The sequence below is a fragment of the Delphinus delphis genome, chromosome 7, assembly GCF_949987515.2.
Source record: "Delphinus delphis chromosome 7, mDelDel1.2, whole genome shotgun sequence".
Classification (NCBI taxonomy): Eukaryota; Metazoa; Chordata; class Mammalia; order Artiodactyla; family Delphinidae; genus Delphinus; species Delphinus delphis.
In genome coordinates this window covers 61,884,640-61,911,746 of record NC_082689.1, presented here as the reverse complement: position 1 = coordinate 61,911,746, position 27,107 = coordinate 61,884,640, and the positions used below count along the sequence as shown (strand labels likewise).

General features: G+C 40.9%; 1 protein-coding gene and 1 pseudogene across 1 annotated transcript in view; both read left to right on the top strand.

Annotated features, from left to right (window-relative positions):
- MYO3B (myosin IIIB) overlaps nucleotides 1-27,107 on the top strand; it is a 380,991-nt gene that overhangs the window by 94,405 nt on the left and 259,479 nt on the right. The window contains exon 8 of the mRNA XM_069540813.1: nucleotides 10,055-10,120. Within this exon, the coding sequence (XP_069396914.1) occupies nucleotides 10,055-10,120 (66 nt within the window). The remainder of the gene's footprint in view (nucleotides 1-10,054; nucleotides 10,121-27,107) is intronic.
- LOC132428132 (large ribosomal subunit protein eL39-like) lies at nucleotides 17,400-17,553 on the top strand (annotated as a pseudogene).

The window sequence follows — 27,107 nt, the reverse complement described above, 5'->3', positions numbered from 1 at the left end:
GATTGGACCCAAACTGATAGAGCCTAGAGGATCAGAAGTGATGTATGCAAATGGTGAATTTGGGAAGGCAGTGGACGTGCAGATCCCAGCTCTTTCCCTTCTCCTTTCTTTTGAGAGTCAGCCTGCCCTGGGGGATTGTTCTCAGCCTGCACTCAGCTCAGTGGCCAAGGCTCTGCCCTTGAGTGAGGGACCCAGCCCTGGCCCCAAGACCAGCTGGATAAGTCTGCCTACTCTGTCTTTCAGTCTTAGAAAGCCTACTTCCTGCAGGTAAAAGCCACATTCTCTGAGATCAGCTCTATCAGTAATAAAGGTGTCATTTTGGACTCAATCTGCTGATTACTTTTTCTTGTTCCTCAATTAGTTCAGAACCCAGGCAGGGAGAAGTCCTACTTTTTATTGTCTCTCCCTCACCTACTCCCCAATGATTTTTATATGAAACAACTTTAAATAACTTATCACCAGAAAAATGGATACTCCAGGAAAGCATAGCGTGTCTAACCCATGCTCTTTAGCTTTGCCTGTTCCCTGGCCCACTGTCTTATCACCGTGACTTTCACCCCACCACATATAAAGCTGTTTTTTCTTAAAATGCTAACCGAATTGGGGAGTGATTCTGTATCTACAAAATGCTTTGACACACCTTAGTGATCACCTTCAATGAGTACAATCCCACAGAACCCACAGAAACAGTCCAGAATTTGAGGATAGGAAAAGCATTTAGAAAACGTCATCTATTTGAAACACATCTCTTTAAAATCATGAATTAATAAATCATACATTTAAAACTGTGTGTGAAAAAAAATAGACTTTTGGCTTGCACTCTGTGCATAAAGGACCACAGAGGAAAAGGGTCATTAGCCAGCCCTTGGGCAAGGTCTACTTCCCTGACACATTGGACACTAACAGTTGGATTTGATGGCGTTGCTGAGTTCTTGTTGAAGGAGGAAATTGAAGAATGGATGTCAGCAAATGACCACATTGGCTCAGACAGTGAGCCACACACCACTTGATACAGCAGTTTCTATTGTCCTTGACTTTCTCTCGCACTCTGCATGCATGGCTGAGTTGCCTGTGTGTCCTGTGTGTTTACATAGTGAGAGTACAGAGAAGGGAAGGGTACCCCAATGTGCTTTAGAGAGAATTAGAAAATGCAATTCATGCCTTTTGTAAACATTTGAAATGTTAGTGTAGTGGCCAAGGGTTAATAAAGCTCCATGACACGTCCTATCTCGAGCACAGGCCTGACGTGGGGAACATAATGTAACCTTGGGATTCTGAGATGATCTTGGAAACAGATCCTTGTTGGGCTGAAAAGCCGGAGGAAATGAACATCTTGTCACTTACTGATGGTAAATGGTTAAAAATGGCTTTATTATGAGCCATGTGATTTGATGTGGTAACTTTACATTTTAGTGATTACAGCTTAACATTGCAAACGGTGTTATTTAAGGGACAGGATCAAATTAGGTTATTAAGAATCAGAAAAAAAAGGAATCAACAAGCTTGAAGTTTAAGTACAAATCTTTGCTTTTCTCCTCACCGCTTTTAATAACTTCTTCAGTTATTGTAGAATAAATTATCATAGGTATTAATCATAAAACCTCTCCTTTCTTAGACGGTGGTTATCTAAGGCTGAGATGTGACTTAGGCTCATTTTGTTTTTGTGACACGGTTCAGGACACGCTACCCCTGAATATGGGACCTTGGCATATTGAATATTTCAAACTGAAGGAATTTGAGAAATCGTGTGTGCAGGAAGGGCTTTCTGACCTTCCCCAGAAGCAAGTCATAAGACCCTCTTCCTCCCTACACCCGGAGGAAAGGAGCATCCTTACCTCCAAAGACCAAGACAGTGGACACAGAAAGGACCTGCATGAATAGGCCTTGCTATGTTTCCCCAGTTCACCACACTTACTCATATTCTTTGTTCCATCACGTCTTTCCAGGACTCTCCACTCTTCAACATACTCAGGTTTAACTGTTTCTTCGGGCCTTCATTTCCTTATGAGGGCTCCCATGCATGTAAAACTTATATTAAAGAAATTTGTATGCTTTTCTCTTGTTGTCTGTCCTTTGCTACAGAGGCCCCAGTTGAGAACTTGAAGGGTGAAGGAGTTTTTCCTTTCCTACATTTGCTTCTTTCCAGACATGTTCCCATCTAGCATTGTCCTTGCAAACCTTTTCTTTCCTCCTTTTCCCTGCTTCAGAAGACTGCCCCTGATAGAGCTGCCTTCACTGTGGAGTTAGCACTCTGCATGGGGATCCATTCTAGCCTGGACCTGCCTTTCACGTTTACTGAGGGTGCAGTGCATAGCATTGTGTTTCTGATTTCTGTGTCATTTTCATATCATCTCTTTTCTGATGTTAAAGAAATATCTTCAGCTATTTAATTTTTTTCAAATGATTCCTCTTCAGCAGAATTATATGTATATTTTGAATAAATCTTGGTCTGTGTCCCATGTGTCAAGATAATTACCCAGAGGTACCCACTGTCTGAACCAGGGAGCAGGTGCCTGCAAGGGGCAGAGGGGACCCCAGCAGCAGGGTTCTTGCTCTGACCCTGGTGGAGTTGAATAACTCAGAGTTCTCATTCACAGCGTGGTCTAGGGGGTGGTGACCCAGGGGTGCTCTTCACAACCCTACAAGCCCTTTGGGTGGTCGCTTTCTCCTCTGCTCCACAACTGCTCACTGGGTCACCTCGAGAAAATGAGGCAATCAGCACCTGCTGTCTCTTCATTTGAGTTACATGGCAGGATCCTAAATGTTCACTGACAGGAGGTGTCCGCCACCTAAAAAACATTTTAAAAGTTAGAAATCACTTATGACACGTGTAAACCATTTCAGCCTTCTTTCTAACAGTGAAAAACAACTAGAAACAGCCTGAATATCCATCAGTGGGTGAATGGCTAAGCTATAGTTTGCACACATTATGGAAAACTATTTGGGTATGAAACTGGCATGGGATGATCTTTAAGCCATGTTACTGAATGGAAAAAATAGGTACCAGGACACTTACATGTAGCATATAATCCTATTTCTACTGTCTCCAACTATAAATATATTATAAATACTAATATAAAATTTATATTTTGTTTATTGTATTATAATTTATAGCACAGCAAAAATATTATATATTTATATATATATTATATTTATAACAAATATTTTAAAATGCAAAAACAAAATGTCAGAGAATACAAGCCATACTGATACAGGGAGGAGACTGGGATTAGGGGTGGTAACGAAGAGGTGTTTTGCTCTTTGCTTTCTATGTCCCTGCATTGGGGAATTTTTAAAAATTAAGATGGAGTCATGTATTACAAATAAATACAAAAATTTTGAAATAATTAATTTTGAACAGGGAAGATGTGACTTAGGGCAAAAAGCAGCGTTGGCTGGGGCTAGGTGGTGATACTGAAGGATGAGACGTAGGCACGGATCTAACCACTCACCCTCATTAATGAATCTCACAGTTGTCAGAATGGCAGCTGTGTTGTTGCAGTGTTTAACACTCTCAGAATAGTTCATTGTGCTCAAATGTCTTGCTTTATTGCTTTTATGAGTAAAGACATAGAATAGCTTTTGAACACACTCCTGTGTTTATTTAACTGTATGTTATTATTTATTAACTATTATACTTCAGTCTTTGTATCTTCCTCCCTATATTCTCCTTCTCCTTTCCTAACACCCTCCCCCTCTCACCAACTGGTTGATGTATCCTGTTTAGGACCTGCCTCAAAATTGACAACTTCCAGGAAGTCTTTCTTAATTAACTCAGTCCCATTGATAAATCTTTTACTCAGCGTCTCCTTGTTGAGTGTACTTTAATATTAGAGGACTTTATTTTGCACCTTCTTAGGGGTATTGCCTGCTAATTGTTTTTCTGTCATTTTTTGCATGTATGTTCTCTTCATTCACCTTCCAGAGTAATGGATTCTTCATTAGATGAAATACAGAGAACAGTGTGGTAGGCATTGGAGACAGAAATACCTCCTTGAAACCTGACCCTTCCACTTTTTAGTTGGATGTTTTTAAGCAAATTCCTTCTTTTAAGCTGCATTTTCCCCACCTGTGAAACCGGAATAATAATTCCTATTGTTATTGCAATAGGAATATGATTGTTGTGATGTTCTGTTGTCCTACATGTGAAGCACTTCGCATGGAGCTTGGTATACTGTAATACCACTCAACATGGGATAATTATTAGTATTGATCCTCTTCTGTCTCCAACCCCCATGCATGTATATAGTGGTCCTGACATTAGATAGTGTCTATAATGCAGTTTAAATCATGATTGATTTGCTCACTTTAGTCAAGTATGTTCAGGGACCTGGTGACATTTGGGCTACAAAGGTAGCCCAAATGCTGAGAGATGAGGCTTATATTGTCAAATCCAACTCAAGTTACTACCTAAGTGGACTCCTTTGTTCCTCAAACCCTGCTTGCTGTGAAGTTGCTCACATTCAAAGGAGCTGTTCCATATTTGTCTAATTTTATGCTACTTTGGGGACCAAGGTCATATTTTGTCCTGGCATCATTTCTTGGTTTACTTACAGTATATGTGTGTTTGTGTGCATTCATTCATGTAGTCATTCATTCAGCAAAAATTTACTGAGTGCTGCTGTGCTGGGTACTAAAGATACACATGAAGCATGAGTAGGAGCCTGCTAGGTTGACAAATTGGGGAGAGCATTCTAAAACTGAAGGTATAGCATGTGCAAAGACCCCAAGGCATGAAAGAACAGGACTTGCTTTAGGAGCTGCAAGTTCTGCACAGTGCAGTACTGCAGCATTGCGTGAGCATAGGCAGGTGGTTTGAGATGGGATTGGGTAGATAGGCAGGCAAGGCCATCTGTATATCATGCAAAATAGTTGACATTTTATCATGCTGGCAGTGTAGATCTACTGAAGAATTTTGAGCAAGAAAATAACAAGGTCAGATTTGTATGTTATAAAGAAATTCTAGCTGCCAAGTGCAAGATGGATTAGAGGGAGATGAGGATAGAGGGAAAGAGAAAAATAAGGAGGCTACTGGAGTAGGCTGATGGAGATGATGGGACTGAACTCGGCTGTGAAGGAGGGGATGGGGTGATAAGAAAGGAATTTAGGAAGTAGAACTGATAGGTGTTGGTGCTTGATTGATGTATTAGTTTTCTATTGCTTTTCTAACAAATTTAACATCTTAAAACAGCACAAATTTATTGTCTTCCAGTTCTGTAGCTTAGAAATCTGACATGGATCTCACTGGGCTAAAATCTGGGTGTCAGCAGGGCTGTACCCCTTTGTGGAAGCTCTAGGGGAGAACTGATTTCCTTGTTCATTCGGGTCATTAGCAGAATTCAGTTTCTTGCATTTGTAGAATTGAGGTCCTTATTTCCTTGCTGGGTATTAGCTGAGGCCCATCAGAGGCCACCAGCATTCCTCGGCTCATGGCTCCCTTCCCCCATCTTCAAAGCCAACAGTGGCGAGTAGAGCACCTTTCACACTTTGAATCTTTCTTTCTGCCTCTCTTTTCTGCTTTAAAGGACTTGAGATTAAATTGAGTCCATCCAGGTAATCCAAGGTAATCTTCCATCTCCAGGTCCTTAACCTTAATCACATCAGCAAAATCCCTTTTACCGTGGAAGGTAGCATGTTCATAGGCTCTGGGCATTAGAATGTGGACTTCTTTAATAAGGGGAACCCTTATTCTGCCTTTTCAAGTTGGATGTGAGGTCAATGGAGAGGGGGGAACTCAAGTTTCTGACTTCAACAACCAGGTAGAATGCAGATTTAGGGGAAAATGATGAGTTTGGTTTTGAACATGCTGACTTTAAGGTGCCCCTGGGAAATCAAAATGGAACTTCTAATAAGTAGCTGGATGCACCAGCCAAAAGGCAGAGGGAAAATTGAGGCAGGAGATATAGATTAGGAAGCTGATGACATATAGGGAGCCCTCAGTGAACGTGTAGAACGGGAGGAGAATAGAGCTAAGAACAGAATGCTGGGGCCAATAATATTGTAGGTGCACCAGAGGGAGAAGCACTCACAAAAGAAACTGAAGAAAAACCTACATGGTCTTCCATCATGGGGTCTGTGTTCCTTGCGGCTCATTTCTTCCTTTCTCCTCTACTTGGCCTGCTTTCTTCTCGTTCCCTGGTTTCCTGCCTGTTCCTAGTATCTGCTTCCTAAAACCAGTTTGTACAGTGTACTCCATGGCCTCTCGTCATGGATCTTTCAGCTTCAGCTCCCATTACTAAAGTGCCTCATTCTCCTGGTTTTTTGTTTGTTTGTTTTGTTTCTCAGTTCAAGGTGAGAAAAAAGGAAAACCTTCTAAAGAGAATCGAATTGACCCAGCTTATCATTTGGGGTCATGCCTTGGCATAGGTTACCAGATTAAACTTGGATTGGTTGTCCTGAGGTCAGGTACCCCCCTTCATCCAGTCAGCTACTTCTCTATTTCAGAAATTAAAATGAATTCAGTTTGACTGTTCAGCAAATCATTTTGTTCCACAGAGGCTTTGGGGGAAGAAGGTTAACTTTATCTCCATCGTATTTGCTGGACCCAGGATTATGATGTCAAAAATGGGCATCGCCCCTTGCTGCTAGCCTCATGTAGCCGTAATCCTGTCTGTGTGCAGGGGAATGTTTATAAACATTATCTGTTTATAAACATTATCCAAATGAGCGCTTGTTATTCAGGTTCGTGGACCTTTCAGGACTCACCATTCATACATCCTGCTCTCAGCATCCGTACACGTACCTGAGTGAGACCTGCCTATCTCAGCTATTCACTGACTCTTCTATCACACTGAATATGAAGCATCTCTCCTTTCAGGGAGAGACCCTTTTGGGCAAGGTTGCAGTTTGCATCTGTAGTGTTGAGAGGAGCCAAAAAGGTGCAATTGTTATTATTTGGTGCTCTTCCTGGATGGCAGGAGAACTAGAGTTTATATTGCCAATGCAAACAAAGTACTGTAAAGCCTTCAAATTCCTTTTAGTTTCCATTATACTCAGATAGTAATCTTTCACAAGACCTCAATTTACTGAACCTAAGTATGATGGATGGACTCCAGGAAAGGCGGGGCATCTACAAGTTGAAATGAGCTTCTCTAAAACCAAATTCCTATGATGCCAAGCTTCAGAGAAAGTGTTTCCTTGTGTGGGGTTCATGTGAGGCCACCATGGATTGGTGGTGGCCTGGGTGGGTGGCGATCTGCTGTTTTTCTCTGTGTTCTACTACAGAGGTTCAGGCCAACACATAAACAGTAGCCCCTGCCCATGGTTCCTGCTGAGGGACAGACTGAAAACAGGGAAGGGACAGTGGACAATGTTCTCTACACAAGTATTGACACTTCCATCCATTCCTCCGGTGAACCCTTGCCAGGTCATTTCTCTAATTAAAGTAGAGGGTTATCCCTCCATGCTCGGCTGGCCAAGGTCAAGCTTACTAGGGTTTAATAAAGTCTGTTACTTTGTCTACAAGTAACTTCTTCATCCACACGCAAAAACAGTTAACGGTTTTGGGGGTGGATGAAGTGTGTTAGACAGTAGATTGCTTGAGCACCTCTTCTCTGTGGAACTGACCTCCATGAGAACAGAATGAGCAGGAAACCTGAGCAGAGCAAGGGAAGTTCGAGCTCTGGAGAGGGCTGTAGAGATGATGTCGGGTAAGCTGCTCACTGAGAGATGTCCACAGGGGTGAACTGGGAGGACATGTGCATGTACAATCTCAAACAGCTGGAGCCAGTAAGAACAGGTCAGCCATGCTGGTGTTAAAGCAGAAGTTATGTGATGGTACTTTTATTATTTAAAGAAAGCCAGGGAAAGATAAAGGCAAATATTGTTGAATGAAATGAATGAGATAGAGGCAGTCTCCAAAATAACTGAAGGGCAACTTTCAACTGTTACTCTTTCTAGGTGGGTACACAGATAATTTTCCTTTGGGTCTTTGAATCAGAAGATCTGAAGGATGATTAAATTCTTATGCAGAATGGGGAAACCATATATTTCCTCTCATCAGTCTTCCTTCCCACCTCATCCTTCCCTTCTACTGTCTCTCCAGACCTGAAAGAATCATATAGTCTAGCCTCAAAAAATTACTCATGTTCTTTGAACCTACCAGACTTTTTTACACTTCTGTGACTTGGTACATCTTGTTTCCTAAGCCTGAAATGGCTTCCCTCTCCTCTGTCTTGAAAAATCCAACCAATCTTCAGGGGCCAGCTCAAGTTCACTTTCTTTTTAAAGTCTTCTGGAACTCCCCAGATTGGGTAAGTTGCCCCTTTATTATGCTTCCACTTACCTTTGTAGTTGTGATATACTTATCAAATTGTGTTCTAATCATGTAATAGGTCTGAAATAGGATCAGCTCAATTAGGATTAATTGCATATAACAGTGGCTTAAAGAAGATGGAAGTTTATTTCTCTTTCCTGTTAAGGAAGACTAGGGAGAAGCAGTCTAGAGCTGGCATGGCAGCTTTACAATGTCATCATGAATCCAGTTTCCTATCTACCTTCTTTGCCATACTCAGCTCATAGCTCTCATTTTCATTTCATGTCTAAAATGGCTGCTGAGGCTCCAGCCATCACATCCATGCTCCAGAAAGCAAATAGGGGGAAGAAAAAAATGGCATGTCTCCTATCTTTTAAGAAGACTTTCTGGAACACCACAGAACAATTTTAGTAATATATCATTTGGCCAGAACGCAGTCACATGGCCAAATCTAGATGCAGGGAACTCAGGAAAATATATATGGCAGCATTGTGCCAGAATAAAAATTGTACTAGAAGAAATGAAAAATGGAATGGTATTGAAGAGGCAAATTACAGTCACATTATCTGATACATTTTTTAAATTTCTGGTCATTCTTGCTGCTTCCTCTGCCTATGGAGGCTGAGCAATCTATGGCTTTAGGAAGCAGTTAGAACCCAAGTGAAGGGTTATATATACAAAGGTGTTTAAGATTTTTAATGGGTTTAAGATTTACAGTCATAATTCAGGTGTGCAGAAATGTAACTTTCTTCATTTGTTGAACTTGACTTGCTCACAAACCCCTATTTCCATTAATAGCTAGAAAGAAAAAATTCTTATCAATTAAAGGTAATGTCCCTTCTGTTTTAAAATTGATTCTCTTTGGGTAAATATTCGGCCAAATGCAGGGTTCTTACTTTTTCCTTTTCCTACCTTCCCACCAGGAAATGGTCTGGTTACCAGAGTCTTTCCACAGTTCTCTAGTTCTCTTGGACTGCCAGTACTTAGTTGTATTAGGTGTATGTCCTCCTTGCTACCGAGGATCTTCTTGGGGTCTGAAACTTGTCTTAGTGGTTTTGCTTTCTCCAGTACCTATTGCAAGAGGTTGACATATAGGAAAGAGTTAAAAATGTGACCAGTGAATTTATAAGTATACTTTAATTGCATCACATAATTAATTCAAATGGTAGTATAATGATCTGAAAATCCTGTAAAATTAAAAGTCTGTTTCTCTCAAGCCCCTAGCACTCGGTTTATAGCTTTCTTATGGCGCTAATAATACTTAGCTCTCAGTTATAGTGGCTGTGTGCTTGCCTCACCCTTCACTACAGTGTCTGCTCCTTGAGGAATGTTGTTGATCTGTGTAACCCTCAGAGGTCCTGCAGAAAGCCGTGGACATGATTGGCCTTCAGTCAATGGAAATGAGCCACTAGATGAGTAGGGGCTGGCACTTTATAATTTACCGCTGGTGAATGACTCTCACCCAGGAAGAAATAAGAATAGATTTTTTTTTTTTTGTGGTACGCGGGCCTCTCACTGTTGTGGCCTTTCCCGTCGCGGAGCACAGGCTCCGGACGCGCAGGCTCAGCGGCCACGGCTCACGGGCCCAGCCGCTCCGCGGCATGTGGGATCTTCCCGGACCGGGGCACGAACCCGTGTCCCCTGCGTCGGCAGGCGGACTCTCAATCACTGCACCACCAGGGAAGCCCCAAGAATAGATTTTATCAGAGCTATTTAGAACAATATCAGTAAAGGCAAGTTGATATTTTGCTTTTAACGGAACCCTTTCTTTGTAAGAAAAATATTGCTTTTATTTTTCAGAAATCCTCCACCAACTTTACTTCATCCGGAAAAATGGTGTGAGGAATTCAACCACTTCATTTCACAGTGAGTATTTCTTCCACTGAAAATTGCTCATCCAGCAAGTCCTTGGACAGTGATTGGAGAAGTCCAAGGTGTGGAATTGACTTGGCGCTAGAAGTTGTTACGCCTTCTAGCACATTATGACACAAAATTTGTTCCAGTAAATGATAGAAGATGCCCCTGCAGGATTTGAGAAATAAGGAGTTCCATTTGACTCTTGGTTATAATCAGTTCTTCTGATCATATGTGTCACATTCATCTGACTCTGCTCTGTCCTGGGGCAAATATTGCCAGTGGGTCTTGTTTAATAAGGGAGGAGACTGCATCTAAAAATCTGACATCCACTCCTGGGCCAGAGAGGGGACAGAAGGTGGCAGCCTTCAGTAGAGGTTTTGCAGCTTGGAAGTTGGGCTTTGCTTTAGGATCTGTGCTTTGGGAGCAGGGCTCCAGTTCCCAAGATGATTGAGGGGCCAAAGTAAGATCTCAGGCCTGAGGCTCCAAGGTGAGGAGCCCCAGCCAGGGCTCAGAGTGTGGAGAACAAGATGAAAACCCAGCTGATGGGCGATGCTCCTGGTGGGAGCTCTGTTACCAGGAGCTAGGCAGTATTGCATGGGACTAAGACAGGAACAGAATCAACAGCAGCACCAACAGGGTGGTGACTGAGTGCTGGGAACATGAGCTTTTGGCCTGTCCCCTGGCAGAGAACCACACTGGTCCTGACTCTGGGGAAGATGCTCAGTATGTTGGAGGGGGCTATATGACCCCAAGCAAGGGGCCTGGTGAACTGCAGGGGCAGGAATCTAGACAAGGCTGTTACAAGCCATATCCCAGCTAGGAGCTGGGAAGAGGTGCTCTCAGTGTCTACTGTATCAAACACGGGGTTCAGAGGTCATGGGAGGAGAAAAGAAGTGACCAAAATAGCTGATAAACAGGAAGTAGGGAAGGGTCAACACAAATTTCTCTAAATTATACCTATGTGCATACTTAACTTCCACCAAGATGCAGAGCAGTGGAGCAGACTGGGTCTCTTGATCGCCTTCCTTAAACACAATACAATCCCTTGTTCACAATTTGAAAATCCAAAGACCTCTGAAAAATGGAAGTTTTTTTGTACTTGAGTCATTTAGCTGCAAGCCCTGACCTTATGTGAACTGATTTGGTGGCAACACATGACCTAAACTGAATTGAGGCTATTTATAGCCATTATTTATCCTACTCAGTGTGAATATTCATGTGAATTGCTGCAGATATATTAATGTGTTTGATTACAGTGTGCTGCCCCAGATCCTGCTGGGGATGTTACATAAAATACAGTAAATGCACGGGTTTACTTTTCTAAAATTTGATAAAATTCTGAATTCCAAAACATACTTGTGTTTCATTTTCATTTCAATGCAACATAGTTCAAGGTCCCTGAAATTGTTTGATTGTCCAGTCAATCCCTCTAGCTTTTTGCCATCTTCCTCAGGAGAGAGGAAGGGTAAAGAACTCCAAGAATTCTACTAGCAAGGCTGTGTCAGAATGTGACCATGAAGTTCAAGGCCAGGGATGGAGGACATTTCCTTGTCCCTTCAGTCCCCACTCTGATGTTTCTGCAGAATACAGAAGCAGCCCCAAGTCAATGGTGGTGACAGTGGGCAATGTTGAGAGGGACAACAGATAACAGCAGGAGGGATGATGCTCCCATAGGAGCAGAGGAAGAGCCACTTCCTGATATTTGGAAGCCAAAGGAGGAGGTGGAAGGCCCTGGAGAGCTAAAGACATCCTGGTGGCTGATCTGAAATGTGTTTCTTTCAGGGAAAGAAATCCAGGGGCTAGGGTTCCAGTGATTTTGCTGGCAAAGGCTGGAGCCAAGGAGTTTTCCTTTTCATTCCATTGCTGCACACAGATGCCCTTGACTGACCTTCTCTAAGCTGCTGGCCTGGAAAACCACATTACATATTCACAGATACACTTTCCTATACCGAGCTGTAGTGATGCCTCTAAAATGTGACTTGACCCACTCACCAAAGTTTGGGTTCTGTATACTTCTTCAAGAGTATGTTTGTGTTCTTAAACTGAGCACAGTATTGCTTGGATAGATTTGGGAATAAAGGTACATAATTGATGATAGGGTTGGGACTTCAGGGTTAAATACAGTATAGAAATCCCTCTCTACTGTTGATTTTTCTTTATGGCAAATCCTGTTATATGCCAGATCCTGTTATATGCCAATTAAATCTGCGTATGTCTTCCCCAACTCTGAGAATTCCAAATGCACTCATTTCGAGTTGCTTTAGACTTAGAAAAGTGTTGATACTAGAATGGAGGACTCAACATAGAAAACAATGCCTTTAGTATGCATACATCAGGGGCAAAGCAAAAGCATCTTGTTGAAACTACAGAGTAGGTGTCTGAAGAGGTTCTAATGACCAAGGAAGGTAAATAGAAATTAAGTGATTGTGTGCTTTATTACTAATTTAAGATATGGAAAAATGTCATCAGTCTTCTATTTATTTAATGACTTGTCCTTATTGGTTTTATTAGTGAAAATATTGTATATTTTAGGTGTTCATGGATTCTTTCCTGACCTCAGCCCCCCAGTCCTGTTTTCCCCATAACATCTGAGATTCTTCAATCATGAGTTTTCCTTTTACAAGATTTTTAGGAACGTAACTGTCAAGATTAGGAACTAATTATTATATTTTATGTTTTTAGGTAGAAAACTACCCACTATTCCCAAATAATGCCCTTTGGTTTCATAAAGGAGCCAGACTACCAAATGTAATTTTAATTTTCTATTTCATTCTGTTTATTCAAATCTCTAATTAAATGTAAACAAAGACACTCACTGGGTTAGAAATGTCTGTTTAAAGAGAGAGCCTTGGCTTATTTTTATACTCTCCTTGCTCGTATTGGGCGGGAAAGGGAAAAAGGATGAAGGATTAAGACCTCCAGATTATAAAATTTTCATTATTGCTGGGACTGAGGTGGGAAGATGATTATCTGGTAATTTAGGAAAAGTTTTTTAGCCTGAATTATCCAGAAAATTTCCTCAATTCCCACAATGCACTGGGGCCAAAGTGCATTGTATTAGAGTAAACTGGTTCTTTCTAAAGAATAAACAGGACAAGAAACATGCACTGGGGCCACAGTGCATTGTATTAGAGTAAACTAAACTGGTTCTTTCTAAAGAATAAACAGGACAAGAAACATCTTAACAGCGTTAAAACCTTTAATACCCTATCCCCACGTGACTGCTGAACCATAGCAGAGTCAATTCAGTAATTTCAGTCTTTCTTGGTCCATGATGGTCACCACTCACCAGAGGACCTTATGGCTTCTCATTGTTGCTGAAGGGGTCTGAAGGGATTGACCAGGCTGCAGGCCAGTGATCACAGCTGTGTAGACAGGGAACTGTGTGTGTGTGTGTGTGTGTCTGTGTGTGTGTGTGTCTGTGTGTGTCTGTGTGTGTGTGTGTCTGTGTGTGTGTGAGAGAGAGAGAGAGAGAGAGAGAGAGAGAGAGAGAGAGAGAGAAGAGAAATAAGTGCATGGGTGAGAGCAGAGGCAGGATGTAAGTACCAGGCTATGGCTTAGTGTTTTTTAGACGTGTTTCCAGCCTTCTTTATTTAGAGACAGGAGGAGAGATTTTAAGGTCCGAAATCCTATTAGTAAACCTATTTTGAGGGTTAAAAAAAGAGAAAGGAAACATCAGCCTGTTTGGTTTTGAACCTGTGGTCGTTAGTGATAATTGACTCATTTATATGTGTTAGCTATGCATTTGTCAAAGCATGACTCCTGACAGCTTAGTTTTGATAAATTAAACATGATGCTCACGTAAATTCTGCACTGCTTTTTATGCATATGGTAGGTCGCTGCTTGATGTTTTGTGTCACCTCTGTAATGTGTGGTTGGCTTTGTGGCAATTTCATTATCAGCCCTTTCCCCTTTGGCTAAAGCTATTTGCATAACAAGTTTATCTGGTTCAAGTCCCAGCCAGACTTCTGTATCCGTCAGGAGGCTCCGTTCAGAAGTAGCCTTTTGATAAGATAACAATTTTCCTTCGGCAGCTTCACCTTGGTCCTAAAGGATGTCACTTCTTTTTTCAGTTCAAACTAATTTCAGGTCTTTGGACTAAAAAACAAAAATAGTTTCCCAACCTTTGGCCAAAAGGTATCTGTGAACTATGCTTTTTCATTTTGCCTCTAAAACGTTTGGGGTTTTATTAAGAATTAGATTTAGGACTTCATCAATGGCTCTTGAGCTGGCTAGTGAGACAATAAAGATGGATTTCTCTTCGTCAAGGGCAAATCCATCAAGAGCACTATGGCTGCTCAGCTTTGGGCTCAGTGATGACTTGAACTATATGGTTGCCCACGCACGCACTGCTTTCCAGGGTTGGCTGGCTTGAGCAGCTAAGTGTGCAGGTGTGTCTACTTCCTAGGGTGAGCATCATGGTCGAGCCCTGCCATTTAGTCATGAAATGTTGAGGCAACCTTTCCTATCCCTGCAAATGACATTAGAATGGCTATAAGCAGTTGCACTGAATGTTAACAAGGTGAGATCACCCTAGCTACTAAAGTACTAAAACAAATGGGCATTTGCATAAATTTATCCCTTAAAAATTGAAACTCAGACCTGGAACATCTGCTTTCCTGTAGGCCTGAATGTTTAAAAGTAATCATTTTGGGGTGGTTGATTCCTTGACATTGAGTGTATTCCCTTCAAGGCAACAATTCTCAGTCCTTTGCCATTCTCCGTTTTGTGTTTCAAGGCAGCGTAATTCCACATAGGTTTATAATGTCAATGAACAACACGCTTGGAATGATAAATATTCTAACTCAGAAATTGATAAGATTCTACAAGTATTCTTGGCTTTTTAAGTCCTCATGGATTCTCAGGTGGCCATGCACAGTGTTAATACTTCCTGAGTAGAAGGATACAGTAACCTTTATTTACGTTACTTCACAAATTGGTAATTTTAATTAAAATGAGCAGTGGTATCTCCAGTGACAGACTCTCTCCATTTTAGATTTATTTAGCCAATGATTAGCTATTATGGTTTCTTGAATTAATTAGCATCTCTTGAGCTATAGGGAATTGGTGAATTAATAAAAACTCATGGAGAAGCTAAAAAAAAATTCTAATTTAAAAAAACCCCAATTCTCCTCTCACCTCTAAACATACATTGATCAATATACTTATAAATGCAACCCAACTTCTTTCTCATTTTGAAAAATTGGGATTTTTTCCCCTTTATGAGGAGAACAAATAAAGCTGAGTGTTTCAAGGTTATATCTCCCTGAAGAGCATCTAATTTAGATTACCTAATAGATCATCTAAAGACACCGAGGGCCTGATTTGATCTCACTTGTACTCCACTTACAAACTCAGCTGATAAAATCTGCTTCTCTCATGGTATAAACCAAGAAGTGACTCAGTATGGCTTGAGGTTTGAAGCACGGTACAGTATCCACACATACCTGGAATATGTTGTCCTGGGAACCGTGGCAATGACAGGTTTAGCTTCATCCAAAATAAGCAAAATGCATAATAAATAGGTGCTCCAGACTCTAGCCAGCATATTCTGTTTATTTCGCACCAAATGCTGAGTTTACATCTTGTAAGAAACCAGGTCTGTAGCATATGTCATAGATTTCATATTAGTCCTTGAGGCACATTATGTTAGGTGACTTTTATTTTTATTAATTTTTATTGGAGTGTAGTTGCTTTACAATGTTGTGTTAGCTTCTGCTATACAGCAAAGTGAGTTAGTTATATATATATATATATATATATATATATATCCCCTCTTTTTTCAGATTCCCTTCCCATTTAGGTCACCACAGAGCACTGAGTAGAGTTTCCTGTGCTATACAGTAGGTTCTCATTAGTTATCCATTTTATATAAGGTAGTGTATATATGTCAATCCCAATCTCCCAGTTCATCCCATTCCCCCCTTCCCCCTTTGGTAACCACAAGTTTATTTTCTACATCTGTGACTCTATTTCTGCTTTGCAGATAAGTTCATCTGCACCATTTTTCTAAATTCCACATATAAGCGATATTATATGATATTTGTCTTTCTCTTTCTTACCTCACTCTGTATGACAATCTCTAGGTCCATCCATGTTGCTGCAAATGGCATTATTTTGTTCCTTTCTATGGCTGAGTAATATTCCATTGTATATTTGTACCACATCTTCTTTATCCATTCCTTTGTTGATGGACATTTAGGTTGCTTCCATGTCCTGGCTATTGTAAATAGTGCTGCAGTGAACATCGGGGTGCATGCATCCTTTCAAATTATGGTTTTCTCCAGATATATGCCCAGGAGTGGGATTGCTGGGTCATATAGTGGCTCTATTTTTAGTTTTTTAAGGAACCTCCTTACTGTTCTCCATAGTGGCTGTACCAATTTACATTCCCATCAACAGTGTTGGAGGGTTCCCTTTACACCTTCTCCACCATTTATTGTTGGTAGATTTTTTGATGTTAGGTGACTTTTAGATAAGGTTAGAATGTACTGTTTGTACCATTTATTCCATAATGGCTTTTCTTTCTTTCTTCTTTTAAAAAAAATCTTACTTGAATTTCATAATGTAAATCAAAAAGAATCTGCAGTTGAAATAAACAAGTGGTGGTGAGCTCTGCGCTGTCTGTATGTCCACGCACCTGGTGTGTGTGGGCTGGGGGTGGGGAGATGGGGGTGTGGCTCACACATCCATCCACAGCCTGTTCCCCCTCAGCCCCTCCCCGTGTGCTGCCTGGCTTATCATCAAGAAGAGGCAGCTGTGGAAGAGCAGTGTGTGCGATCCAGCTGTGTCACTTAATAGCTCTGTAACCTGGGGGGAAGTATTTAACCTCTCTGACCTTTGCTTTTCAATTGTCAAATTGGGGCTGAGAATACCCATCTTAGAGGGTTACTATAAGGATTAAATTATATAATGTGTATGTAGAACCTGGCAGAAAATAATAACTAACATATGTAACTCTTACTCGTGCCAGGCTCTGTTCTCTGCACGTCACACAATTGGCTTAATCCTCACAGTCCTATGAGGTAGTTCTAATATCCCCACTTTACAGAAATTGAGGTTGAAGGAGTCCAAGAGTCCCAAGACCACAGCTATTAAGGACTGGAGCTGGGATTTGAACACTAGAAGACTTGCTTCATATATATTCACGCTCAGCCAACAGTAGCTGTTATTTTTATCATCCTTTGCATTTGGCCATACCACTATCCTGAAACTCCTTTTTTGAAAGTGTCACTGGCTCCCTCCCTTTCCCTGCCATCGTGGGGTATGCGGTTGACTCTGTTCTTCTCACAAGACTTTCAGGATCAAGCAGTTCTTGGCCAAGAAACAAAGGCAGAATCGTCCCATTCCATTCCCTAGTGGATTCACATGGAAAAACTGGTTTTAAAGTCAGGTGTAACTCTAAGAGGAGATATTGGAGAAGAACCAAGCTGGGTCTGTAAGGAATCACACATGAGATGGCACACGCGGTGATGCTAAGGCCACCAACGTCTTACCCCATCAAGCTGAAAACATCACCACTATCTGGACAGTTGGACATTTGTCAGGAGGCTATTATTTTTCTCTTTGTTTCTTTGCCTTTGCACTAGTAGGTTCAGTAATAAAGTGTGACACCTTTTGTTTGGAAAAAAAAGAAAGTGTCAATGACCTCCTGAAAGTGTCAACACCTCTGGAATATTTCAATCTCCTGTCCAGCTTCTCTTTATTTAGATTTCAGCTCACTGACTTTCACAGCTCAGGACACAGACACACACACACACACACACACACTCCTCGGCTCCCTTCTCAAGGGCAACAGCAGAGCCCCTCAAGCTCAGCCTAGAGACCACCCCCAGCAGGAGTCAAACAGAAGTGCAGACAGCCCTGGCTCTCCCCGCATCCCAGCGCAAATCTTGTCTAGGCTGAGGCCTCTGTCTCTGCTGTCTGCTGGCCACAGCTTTCTTGGTAAGGAGGGAGCACTGGGGCAGGAGATGGCTGCCAAGACCCCGGGCAGCAGAACCCACAGAGCATGGCAGCTAACTATGGGAGGAGACAGGTGCTACAGAGAGGGACGAGTTAACCATGACTCCACTGTCTTCAGCATGGGAAAAGGTCTTTTCAGAGAACACATGTTGGGGAGATTAAGAGCACAGGATCTGAAGTCAGGTTGTATTCTACCACTGCCACCGACATTTTTCACCTTGAACAAGTTATTTAACCTCTCTGAGCCTCAGTCTGTAAAATGGAAGTACTAATTCTTAACCACTTGGAATTAAGATCAGGTCTGCTGTGATAGAAAATCCCAAATAACAGTGGCTTAAACAGGATAGATTTTTATTTCCTCTCACATGAAGTAAGCTGGGAGTCAAACCATGCATGTACTGCTGGTCTGGCAGGGTATGTGGCAACCACCCAGACTCCTGCCCTCGTGCTGCCCCATTAAGTGTTGTTTCCATTCCCAAGGGCACCTCATGGGCCAAGATGGCTGCTGTAGCTCCAACATTTATGGGCAGATGGAAGGAGAGGAAAATGAAAGTTTCCTTTCTCTAAGAAGACTTTCTGGCAGTTTCATACAGTATATTGTTAGCTGCAGTTTGTCACGTGGCCACACCTAGCTACAAAAGAAGCTGAGAAATGCAGTCTTTGGACAGGGCAGCTGCACGCCCAGGTCAGTACCAGAGCCCTATCCCTACGGCAAGTGGAGAGTCTGTAGACAGGTAGCAGTCTGGAATCATGCTCCTTTATAGAGTGTTGTAAGAATTAAGTGAGATACAGACTGAGAGCTCAGCAAATATGAGTGATCATGATGAATATTGTAACTTAGAATAGTGCTGACGTCAAGAGATGAGGGAGTCAGGAAGCAGAGCCAGGGGGTTCTATGGGGTGATGAGTCAAAACAGAGGTGGATCTTGAGGAAAGGCAGTCATGATCCCCCACCAAGGCTGACCTGTTGCCTGAGAGAGATGAGGAAATTAAGGACAAGGTATGAGCATGGAGTGGCCAGGTTCACACGCCTCCTGGTCTTCTCCCAAGGGCTGTGATGTTCTTTTGATTTGATGCTAAGCCCCAGATTCCTGCCTGCTCCTCCATTCCCAGGCCACTGTAGTTTCCACTGTGGAGCTTCCACAGGCTCTGGTGACAAAGCACATCTGGCTCAGAGTCAGTAAGAATTTTAATTAAAAATGGAAATGAAGGCTCATGTCATAGTACTACATTCTTCCAACCCACTGATAATTTCTGGCAGGGTTAAAAATAACAGACATCACCCTTTGGCACTAAGGAGGAAAAGGCTGCTTTTTTTTTTTAATTTTTAAATTTTTGAATTTTATTTTTTATACAGCAGGTTCTTAATAGTTATCTATTTTATACATATTAGTGTATATATATTAATCCCAATCTCCCAATTCATCCCACCACACACACCCCTGCCACTTTCCCCCACTTGGTGTCCATAGGTTTGTTCTCTACATCTGTGTCTCTTTTTCTGCCTTGCAAACCTGTTCATCTGTGCCGTTTTTCTAGATTCCACATATATGTGTTAACATATGATATTTGTTTTTCTCTTTCTGACTTACTTCACTCTGTATGACAGTCTCTAGATCCATCCACGTCTCTACAAATGACCCAATTCCATTCCTTTTTATGGCTGAGTAATATTCCATCGTATATATGTACCACATCTTCTTTATCCATTCGTCCGTTGATGGATATTTAGGTTGCTTCCATGACCTGGCTATTGTAAATAGTGCTGCATTGAACAATGGGGTGCATGTGTCTTTTGAATTATGGTTTTCTCTGGATATATGCCCAGTAGTGGGATTGCTGGATCATATGGTAATTCTATTTTTAGTTTTTTAAGGAATCTCCATACTGTTCTCCATAGTGGCTCTATCAATTTATATTTCCACCAACAGTACAAGAGGGTTCCCTTTTCTTCACACCCTCTCCAGCATTTGTTGTTTGTAGATTTTCTGATGATGCCCATTCTAACTGGTGTGAGTTGATAACTCAGGGTAGTTTTGATTCGCGTTTCTCTAATAATTAGTGATCTTGAGCAGCTTTTCATGTGCTTCTTGGCCATCTGTATGCCTTCTTTGGATAAATGTCTATTTAGGTCTTCTGCCCATTTTTTTATTGGGTTGTTTGTTTTTTTAATATTGAGCTGCATGAGCTGTTTATGTATTTTGGAGATTAATCTTTGTCCATTGATTTGTTTGCAAATATTTTCTCCCATTCTGAGGGTTGTATTTTCATCTTGTTTGTAGTTTCCTTTGCTGTTAAAAACCTTTACGTTTCATTAGGTCCCATTTGTATATTTTTGTTTTTATTTCCATTACTCTAGGAGGTGGGTCAAAAAAGATCTTGCTGTGATTTATGTCAAAGAGTGTTCTTCCTATGTTTTCCTCTAAGAGTTTTATAGTGTCCGGTCTTACATTTAGGTCTCTAAAACATTTTGAATTTTTTTGTGTGTATGGTGTTAGGGAGTGTTCTAATTTCATTCTTTTACATGTAGCTGTCCAGGTTTCCCAGCACCACTTATTAAAGAGACTGTCTTTCCTCCATTGTATATCCTTGCCTCCTTTGTCATAGATTAGTTGACCATAGGTATATGGGTTTATCTCTGGTCTTTCTATCCTGTTCCATTGATCTATATTTCTGTTTTTGTGCCAGTACCATATTGTCTTGATGACTGTAGCTTTGTAGTATAGTCTGAAGTCAGGGAGTCTGATTCATCCAGCTCCTTTTTTTTCCCTCAAGACCACTTTGGCTCTTTGGAGTCTTTTCTGTCTCCATAAAAATTTTAAGATTTTGTGTCCTAGTTCTGTAAAAACTTGTAGTTTGATAGGGATTGCATTGAATCTGTAGATTGCTTTGGGTAGTACAGTCATTTTCACAGTATTGATTCTTCCAATCCAGGAACATGGTATATCTCTCCATCTGTTTGTGTTATCTTTGGTTTCTTTCATCAGTGTCGTATAGTTTTCTGAATAAAGGTCTTTTACCTCCTTAGGTAGGTTTATTTCTAGGTATTTTATTCTTTTTGTTACAGTGGTGAATGGGAGTGTTTCCTTAATTTCTCTTTCTGATCTTTTGTTGTTAGTGTATAGGAATGCAAGTGATTTCTGTGCATTAATTTTGTATCCTGCTACTTTACCAAATTCATTGATTAGCTCTAGTAGTTTTCTGGTGGCATCTCTAGGATTCTCTATGTACAGTATCATATCATCTGCAAACAGTGACAGTTTTACTTCTTCTTTTCCAGTTTGTATTCCTTTAATTTCTTTTTCTTCTCTGATTGCTGTGGCTAAAACTTCCAAAACTATGTTGAATAATAGCAGTGAGAGTGGGTAACCTTGTCTTGTTCTTGATCTTAGAGGAAATGGTTTCAGTTTTTCACCATTGAGAACAATGTTGGCTGTGGGTTTGTCATATATGGCATTTATTATGTTGAGGTACGTTCCCTCTATGCCCACTTTCTGGAGAGTTTTTATCATAAATGGGTGTTGAATTTTGTCAAAAGATTTTTCTGCATCTATTGAGATGATCATATGGTTTTTATTCTTCAATTTGTTAATATGGTGTATCACGTGGATTGATTTGCGTATATTGAAGAATGCTTGCATCCCTGGGATGAATCCCAGTAGATGATGGTGTATGAACCTTTTAATGTGTTGTTGGATTCGGTTTGCTAGTATTTTGTTGACGATTTTTGCATCTATATTCATCAGTGATACTGGTCTGTAACTAACTTTTTTTTGCGGTACGCGGGCCTCTCACTGTTGTGGCCTCTCCCGTTGCGGAGCACAGGCTCCGGACGCACAGGCTCAGCGGCCATGGCTCATGGGCCCAGCCGCTCTGCGGCACGTGGAATCTTCCTGGACCGGGGCACGAACCCGCATCCCCTGCATCGGCAGGCAGACTCTCAACCACTGAGCCACCAGGGAAGCCCTGTAATTTTCTTTATTGTAGTATCTCTGTCTGGTTTTGGTATCAGGGCGATGGTGGCTTCGTAGAATGAGTTTGGGAGTGTTCCTTCCTCTGCAGTTTTTTGGAAGAGTTTGAGAAGGATGGGTGTTAGCTCTTCGCTAAATGTTTGATAGAATTCACCTGTGAAGCCATCTGGTCCTGGACTTTTGTTTGTTGGAAGATTTTTAATCACACTTTCAATTTCATTACTTGTGATTGGTCTGTTCATATTTTCTGTTTCTTCCTGGTTCAGTCTTGGAAGGTTATACCTTTCTAAGAATTTGTCCATTTCTTCCAGGTTGTCCATTTTATTGGCATAGAGTTGCTTGTAGTAGTCTCTTATGATGCTTTGTATTTCTGTGGTGTCCATTGTAAGTTCTCCTTTTTCATTTCTAATTTTATTGATTTGAGTCCTCTCCCTCTTTTTCCTAATGAATCTGGCTAAAGTTTTATCAATTTTGTTTATCTTCTCAAAGAACCAGTTTTTAGTTTTATTGATCTTTGCTACTGTTTTCTTTGTTTCTATTTCAATTATTTTTGCTCTGATCTTTATGATTTCTTTTCTTCTGCTAACTTTGGGTTTTGTTTGTTCTTCTTTCTCTAATTTCTTTAGGTGTAAGTTTAGATTGTTTATTTCAGATTTTTCTTGTTTCTTGAGGTAGGATTGTATTGCTATAAACTTCCCTCTTAGAACTGCTTTTGCTGCATCCCATAGGTTTTGGATTGTCGTGTTTTCGTTGTCATTTGTCTCTAGGTATTTTTTGATTTCCTCCGTGGTTTCTTCAGTGATATCTTGGTTATTTGGTAACATATTGTTTAGCCTCCATGTGTTTGTGTTTTTTTATGGTTTTTCCCCCTGTAATTGATTTCTAATCTCATAGCATTGTGGTCGGAAAAGATGCTTGAAATGATTTCAGTTTTCTTAAATTTACCGAGGCTTTTTTGTGGCCCTAGATGTGATCTATCCTGGAGAATGTTTTCTGTGCACTTGAGAAGAAAGTATAATCTGCTGTCTTTGGATGGAATGTCCTATAAATATCAATTAAATCTATCTGGTCTATTGTGTCATTTAAAGCTTGTGTTTCCTTATTAATTTTCTGTCTGATGATCTGTCCATTGGTGTAAGTGAAGTGTTAAAGTCCCCCAATATTGTTGTGTTAATGTCGATTTCCTCTTTTATAGCTGTTAGCAGTTGCCTTATGTATTGAGGTGCTCCTATGTTGGGTACATACATATTTATAATTGTTATATCATCTTAGATTGATCCCTTGATCATTATGTAGTGTCCTTCCTTGTCTCTCATAACAGTCTTTATTTTAAAGTCTATTTTATCTGATATGAGTATTGCTACTCCAGCTTTCTTTTGGTTTCCATTTGCATGGAATATCTTTTTCCATGCCCTCACTTTCAGTCTGTATGTGTCCCTGGGTCTGAAGTGGGTCTCTTGTAGACAACATATATATGGGTCTTGTTTTTGTATCCATTCAGTGAGCCAGTGTCTTTTGGTTGGAGCATTTAATCCATTCACGTTTAAGGTAATTATCAATATGTATGTTCCTATCACCATTGTCTTAATTGTTATGGGTTTGTTTTTGTAGGTCCTTTTCTTCTCTTGTGTTTCCCAGTTAGAGAAGTTCCTTTAACATTTGTCGTAGAGCTGGTTTGGTGGTGCTGAATTCTCTTAGCTTTTGCTTGTCTGTAAAACTTTTGATTTCTCCGTCGAATCTGAATGAGATCCTTGCCGGGTAGAGCAATCTTGGTTGTAGATTCTTCCCTTTAATCACTTTAAATATATTGTGCCACTCTCTTCTGGCCTGTAGAGTTTCTGCTGAGAAATCAGCTGTTAACCTTCTGGGAGTTCCCTTGTATGTTATGTGTCATTTTTCCCTTGTTGCTTTCAATAATTTTTCTTTGTAATTTTTGTCAATTTGATTGCTGTGTGTCTCAGTGTGTTTCTTCATGGGTTTATCCTGCCTGGGACTCTCTGCGCTTCCTGGGTTTAGGTGGCTATTTCCTTTCCCATGTTAGGGAAGTTTTTGACTATAATCTCTTCAAATATTTCCTCTGGTCCTTTCTCTCTCTCTTCCCCTTCTGGGACCCCTGTAATGCGAATGTTGGTGCATTTAATATTGTCCTAGAGGTCTCTTAGGCTGTCTTCATTTCTTTTCATTCTTTTTTCTTTATTCTGTTCCACGGCAGTGCATTCCACCATTCTGTCTTCCAGGTCACTTATCCGTTCTTCTGCCTCAGTTATTCTGCTATTGATTCCTTCTAGTGTAGTTTTCATTTCAGTTATTGTAATGTTTATCTGTTTGTTTGTTCTTTAATTCTTCTAGGTGTTTGTTCTTTAATTCTTCTATGTCTTTGTTAAACATTTCTTATGTCTTCTCGATCTTTGCCTCCATTCTTTTTCCGAGGTCCTGGATCATCTTCACTATCATTATTCTGAATTCTTTTTCTGGAAGGTTTCTCCACTTCATTTAGTTGTTCTTCTGGGGTTTTATCTTGTTCCTTCATCTGATACATAGTCCTCTGCCTTTTCATTTTGTCTCTCTTTCTGTGAATGTGGTTTTTCTTCCACAGGCTGGAGAATTGTAGTTCTTCTTGCTTCTGCTGTCTGCCCCTCTGGTGGATGAGGCTATCTAAGAGGCTTGTGCAAGCTTCCTGATGGGAGGGACTCTTTTTTTTAAGTGTATTCAAGATTTATAACAGTGTTTTCAAATATAATAAATCATTATAGATTCTCTTGGTCTTTCATCTCCTTTTGGGTATGTGTGTGGCTTCTGGTGACCTCTCAGTATTTTAATTTGGAACTTCCTAAGGTCATCAGGTGTATGATATAGCTATCATACCAGGTTTATGAGTGGGGGAAAAATCCCATAATTGATTTTTGATGTGAAGGACTATTGGATGTTTTTTTGAAAGAAAAATTTTATTTAAAAGGCTATATTTTAGTGAATAGTGAGAATTCTTGCCTTTAAGGGAGGCCCAAAACTTAAACCCTTATGCTCAAGCAGTGCTCCTCACACGTGTACAGAAAGTCTGGCCTTGATCACCCCATGGTATGGGTTGAATCGTACCCCTAAAACTTTGTATGTTGACGTCCCAAGCCTCAGTATCTCAGAATGTGACCTTATTTGGAAATAGGGCCATTGCACCTATAATTAGTTAAGATGAGATCATGCTGCAGTAGCGTGGACCCCTAATCCAGGATAACTGGTGTCTTTATAAAAAGATGAAATTTGGATACAAACACACCCAGAGAGAACATCATGTGAAGATTGGAGTTATGCCACCACAAGCCAAGGAACTACTAGAAGGTAGGAAAGAGGCCTGAGTAGATCCTTCTCTAGCACCTTCAGAGGGAACATGGCTCTACTCATCTTAAGTCTTGATCTCAGACTTCCAGTCTCCAGAGCTGTGAGAGAATAAATATCAGTTTGTGGTGCTTAGTTACAGTAGCCCTAGGAAACTAATGTAGTCCATGACTTGGTGGTTACATGACCTTAAGTCATTTGATCTCTCCAGGCCTCTGATCCCTAAGCTGTGGGTTAGCAATGTCTGCCAGCGAGGATAAATGTAAAATCCTTTAATACATACAGTTTCATCACAACCTCAAGTATTAGTATTACACCATAAAGCCATAGCGTATTTTCATTCTTTCTTTTCTTTCTTTCCTTCCTTCCTTTCTTCCCTTTCCATGTTTTATTTTTGTTTCTGTTTTTTTAATATGTCTCAAATGTTAAGGGTTTATGTTAAATTCCTCCTCCCAAGCCTACTGCCCAATAGTAAAAGAGGGATACTTTTGTAATTATCAATGATTTGCTGGCCTTTATTGAGGACTTCAAGAACCAAATACACTTAGCGGCACTAAGATTTCACGGTCACATGTACTTCTCTGAGAGGAAGCAATTACAGTAGAAAGAGCTGGCAGATTGGTGTCATCTTGCATCCCACCACTGATCACCTGATCACCTTCCTAGAATGCTGTGTTAGAAGGATTCTGAGGCCACCTCCAGGATAGAGGATTATGATCACTTAGTGATATTTGCTGTGAGCCTGAACTGGGGTAACTGTAGCTTATAGAGTACAGATACAGAGTTAGAGTTCACATTTCTTTTCTTTTCTTTTTTTTTTTTTGGCTTGAAACAACAATGATTTATTATTTAGCATGGTTTTATGGGTTGACTGGGTGAACCACCCAGTCATGTTGCACATCATGTCAGCCTGGTCTGTCATGTGGTTGCATTTAGCTGGGAGCTTAGCTGAGCTCCAAGAAGGGATGTTCAGGAAGGCCTATGGTCCTCATTCACATGCTTCTTATCATCAGTAGTCTAGCTCAAGCTTCTTATATGGCAGCTGGACTCCAAGAGTCCCCAAACTGAAGCACCCTGCCTTTTTAAATGTTAGGCCCAGAGTTAGCAGACTGTCACTTCTATAGATAAAGCAAATACATGGCCACTCCAGATTCAAGAGGGAGGGGAATCAGACTCCAAGTCTTATTGGGCAGAGAGACGTGTGTGTTGGAAAAGAAGGAATTATTGGCAGCTGTATTAGTCAGGGTTCTCCAGAGAAATAGAACCAATAAGAATATATACAAGCTGGAGAACCAGGAAAGCTGGTGGTGTAATTCAGTCTGAGCCTGAAGCCCTGAGAATTGGGGATGAGGTGGGGTAGGGCTGATGGTGTAAGTCCTGATCTGAGCCTGAAAGCCCTAGACGAAGGGCAGGAGACGATGGAGGTCTCAGCTCAAGCAGAGAGAGTGTGTTTGCCCTTTTTGTTGTATCCGGGCCCTCAGTGGATTGAATGAGGCCCACCCACAGTGGGTTTTCTTAACTCAGTCTACTGAATCAAATGTTAATCTCTTCTGGAAACACCGTCATAGACACACCCAGAAATGACGTTTCACCAGCTATCGGGGCATCCCTTAGCCCAGTTGACACATAAAATTAACCATCACAGCAGCCATATTTGAAGACTATCTCTTGTGGAAACATTCATTTTAGACCTTACTGTCTGACAGAGTGCTGCCTTTGAGCTACAGATATTT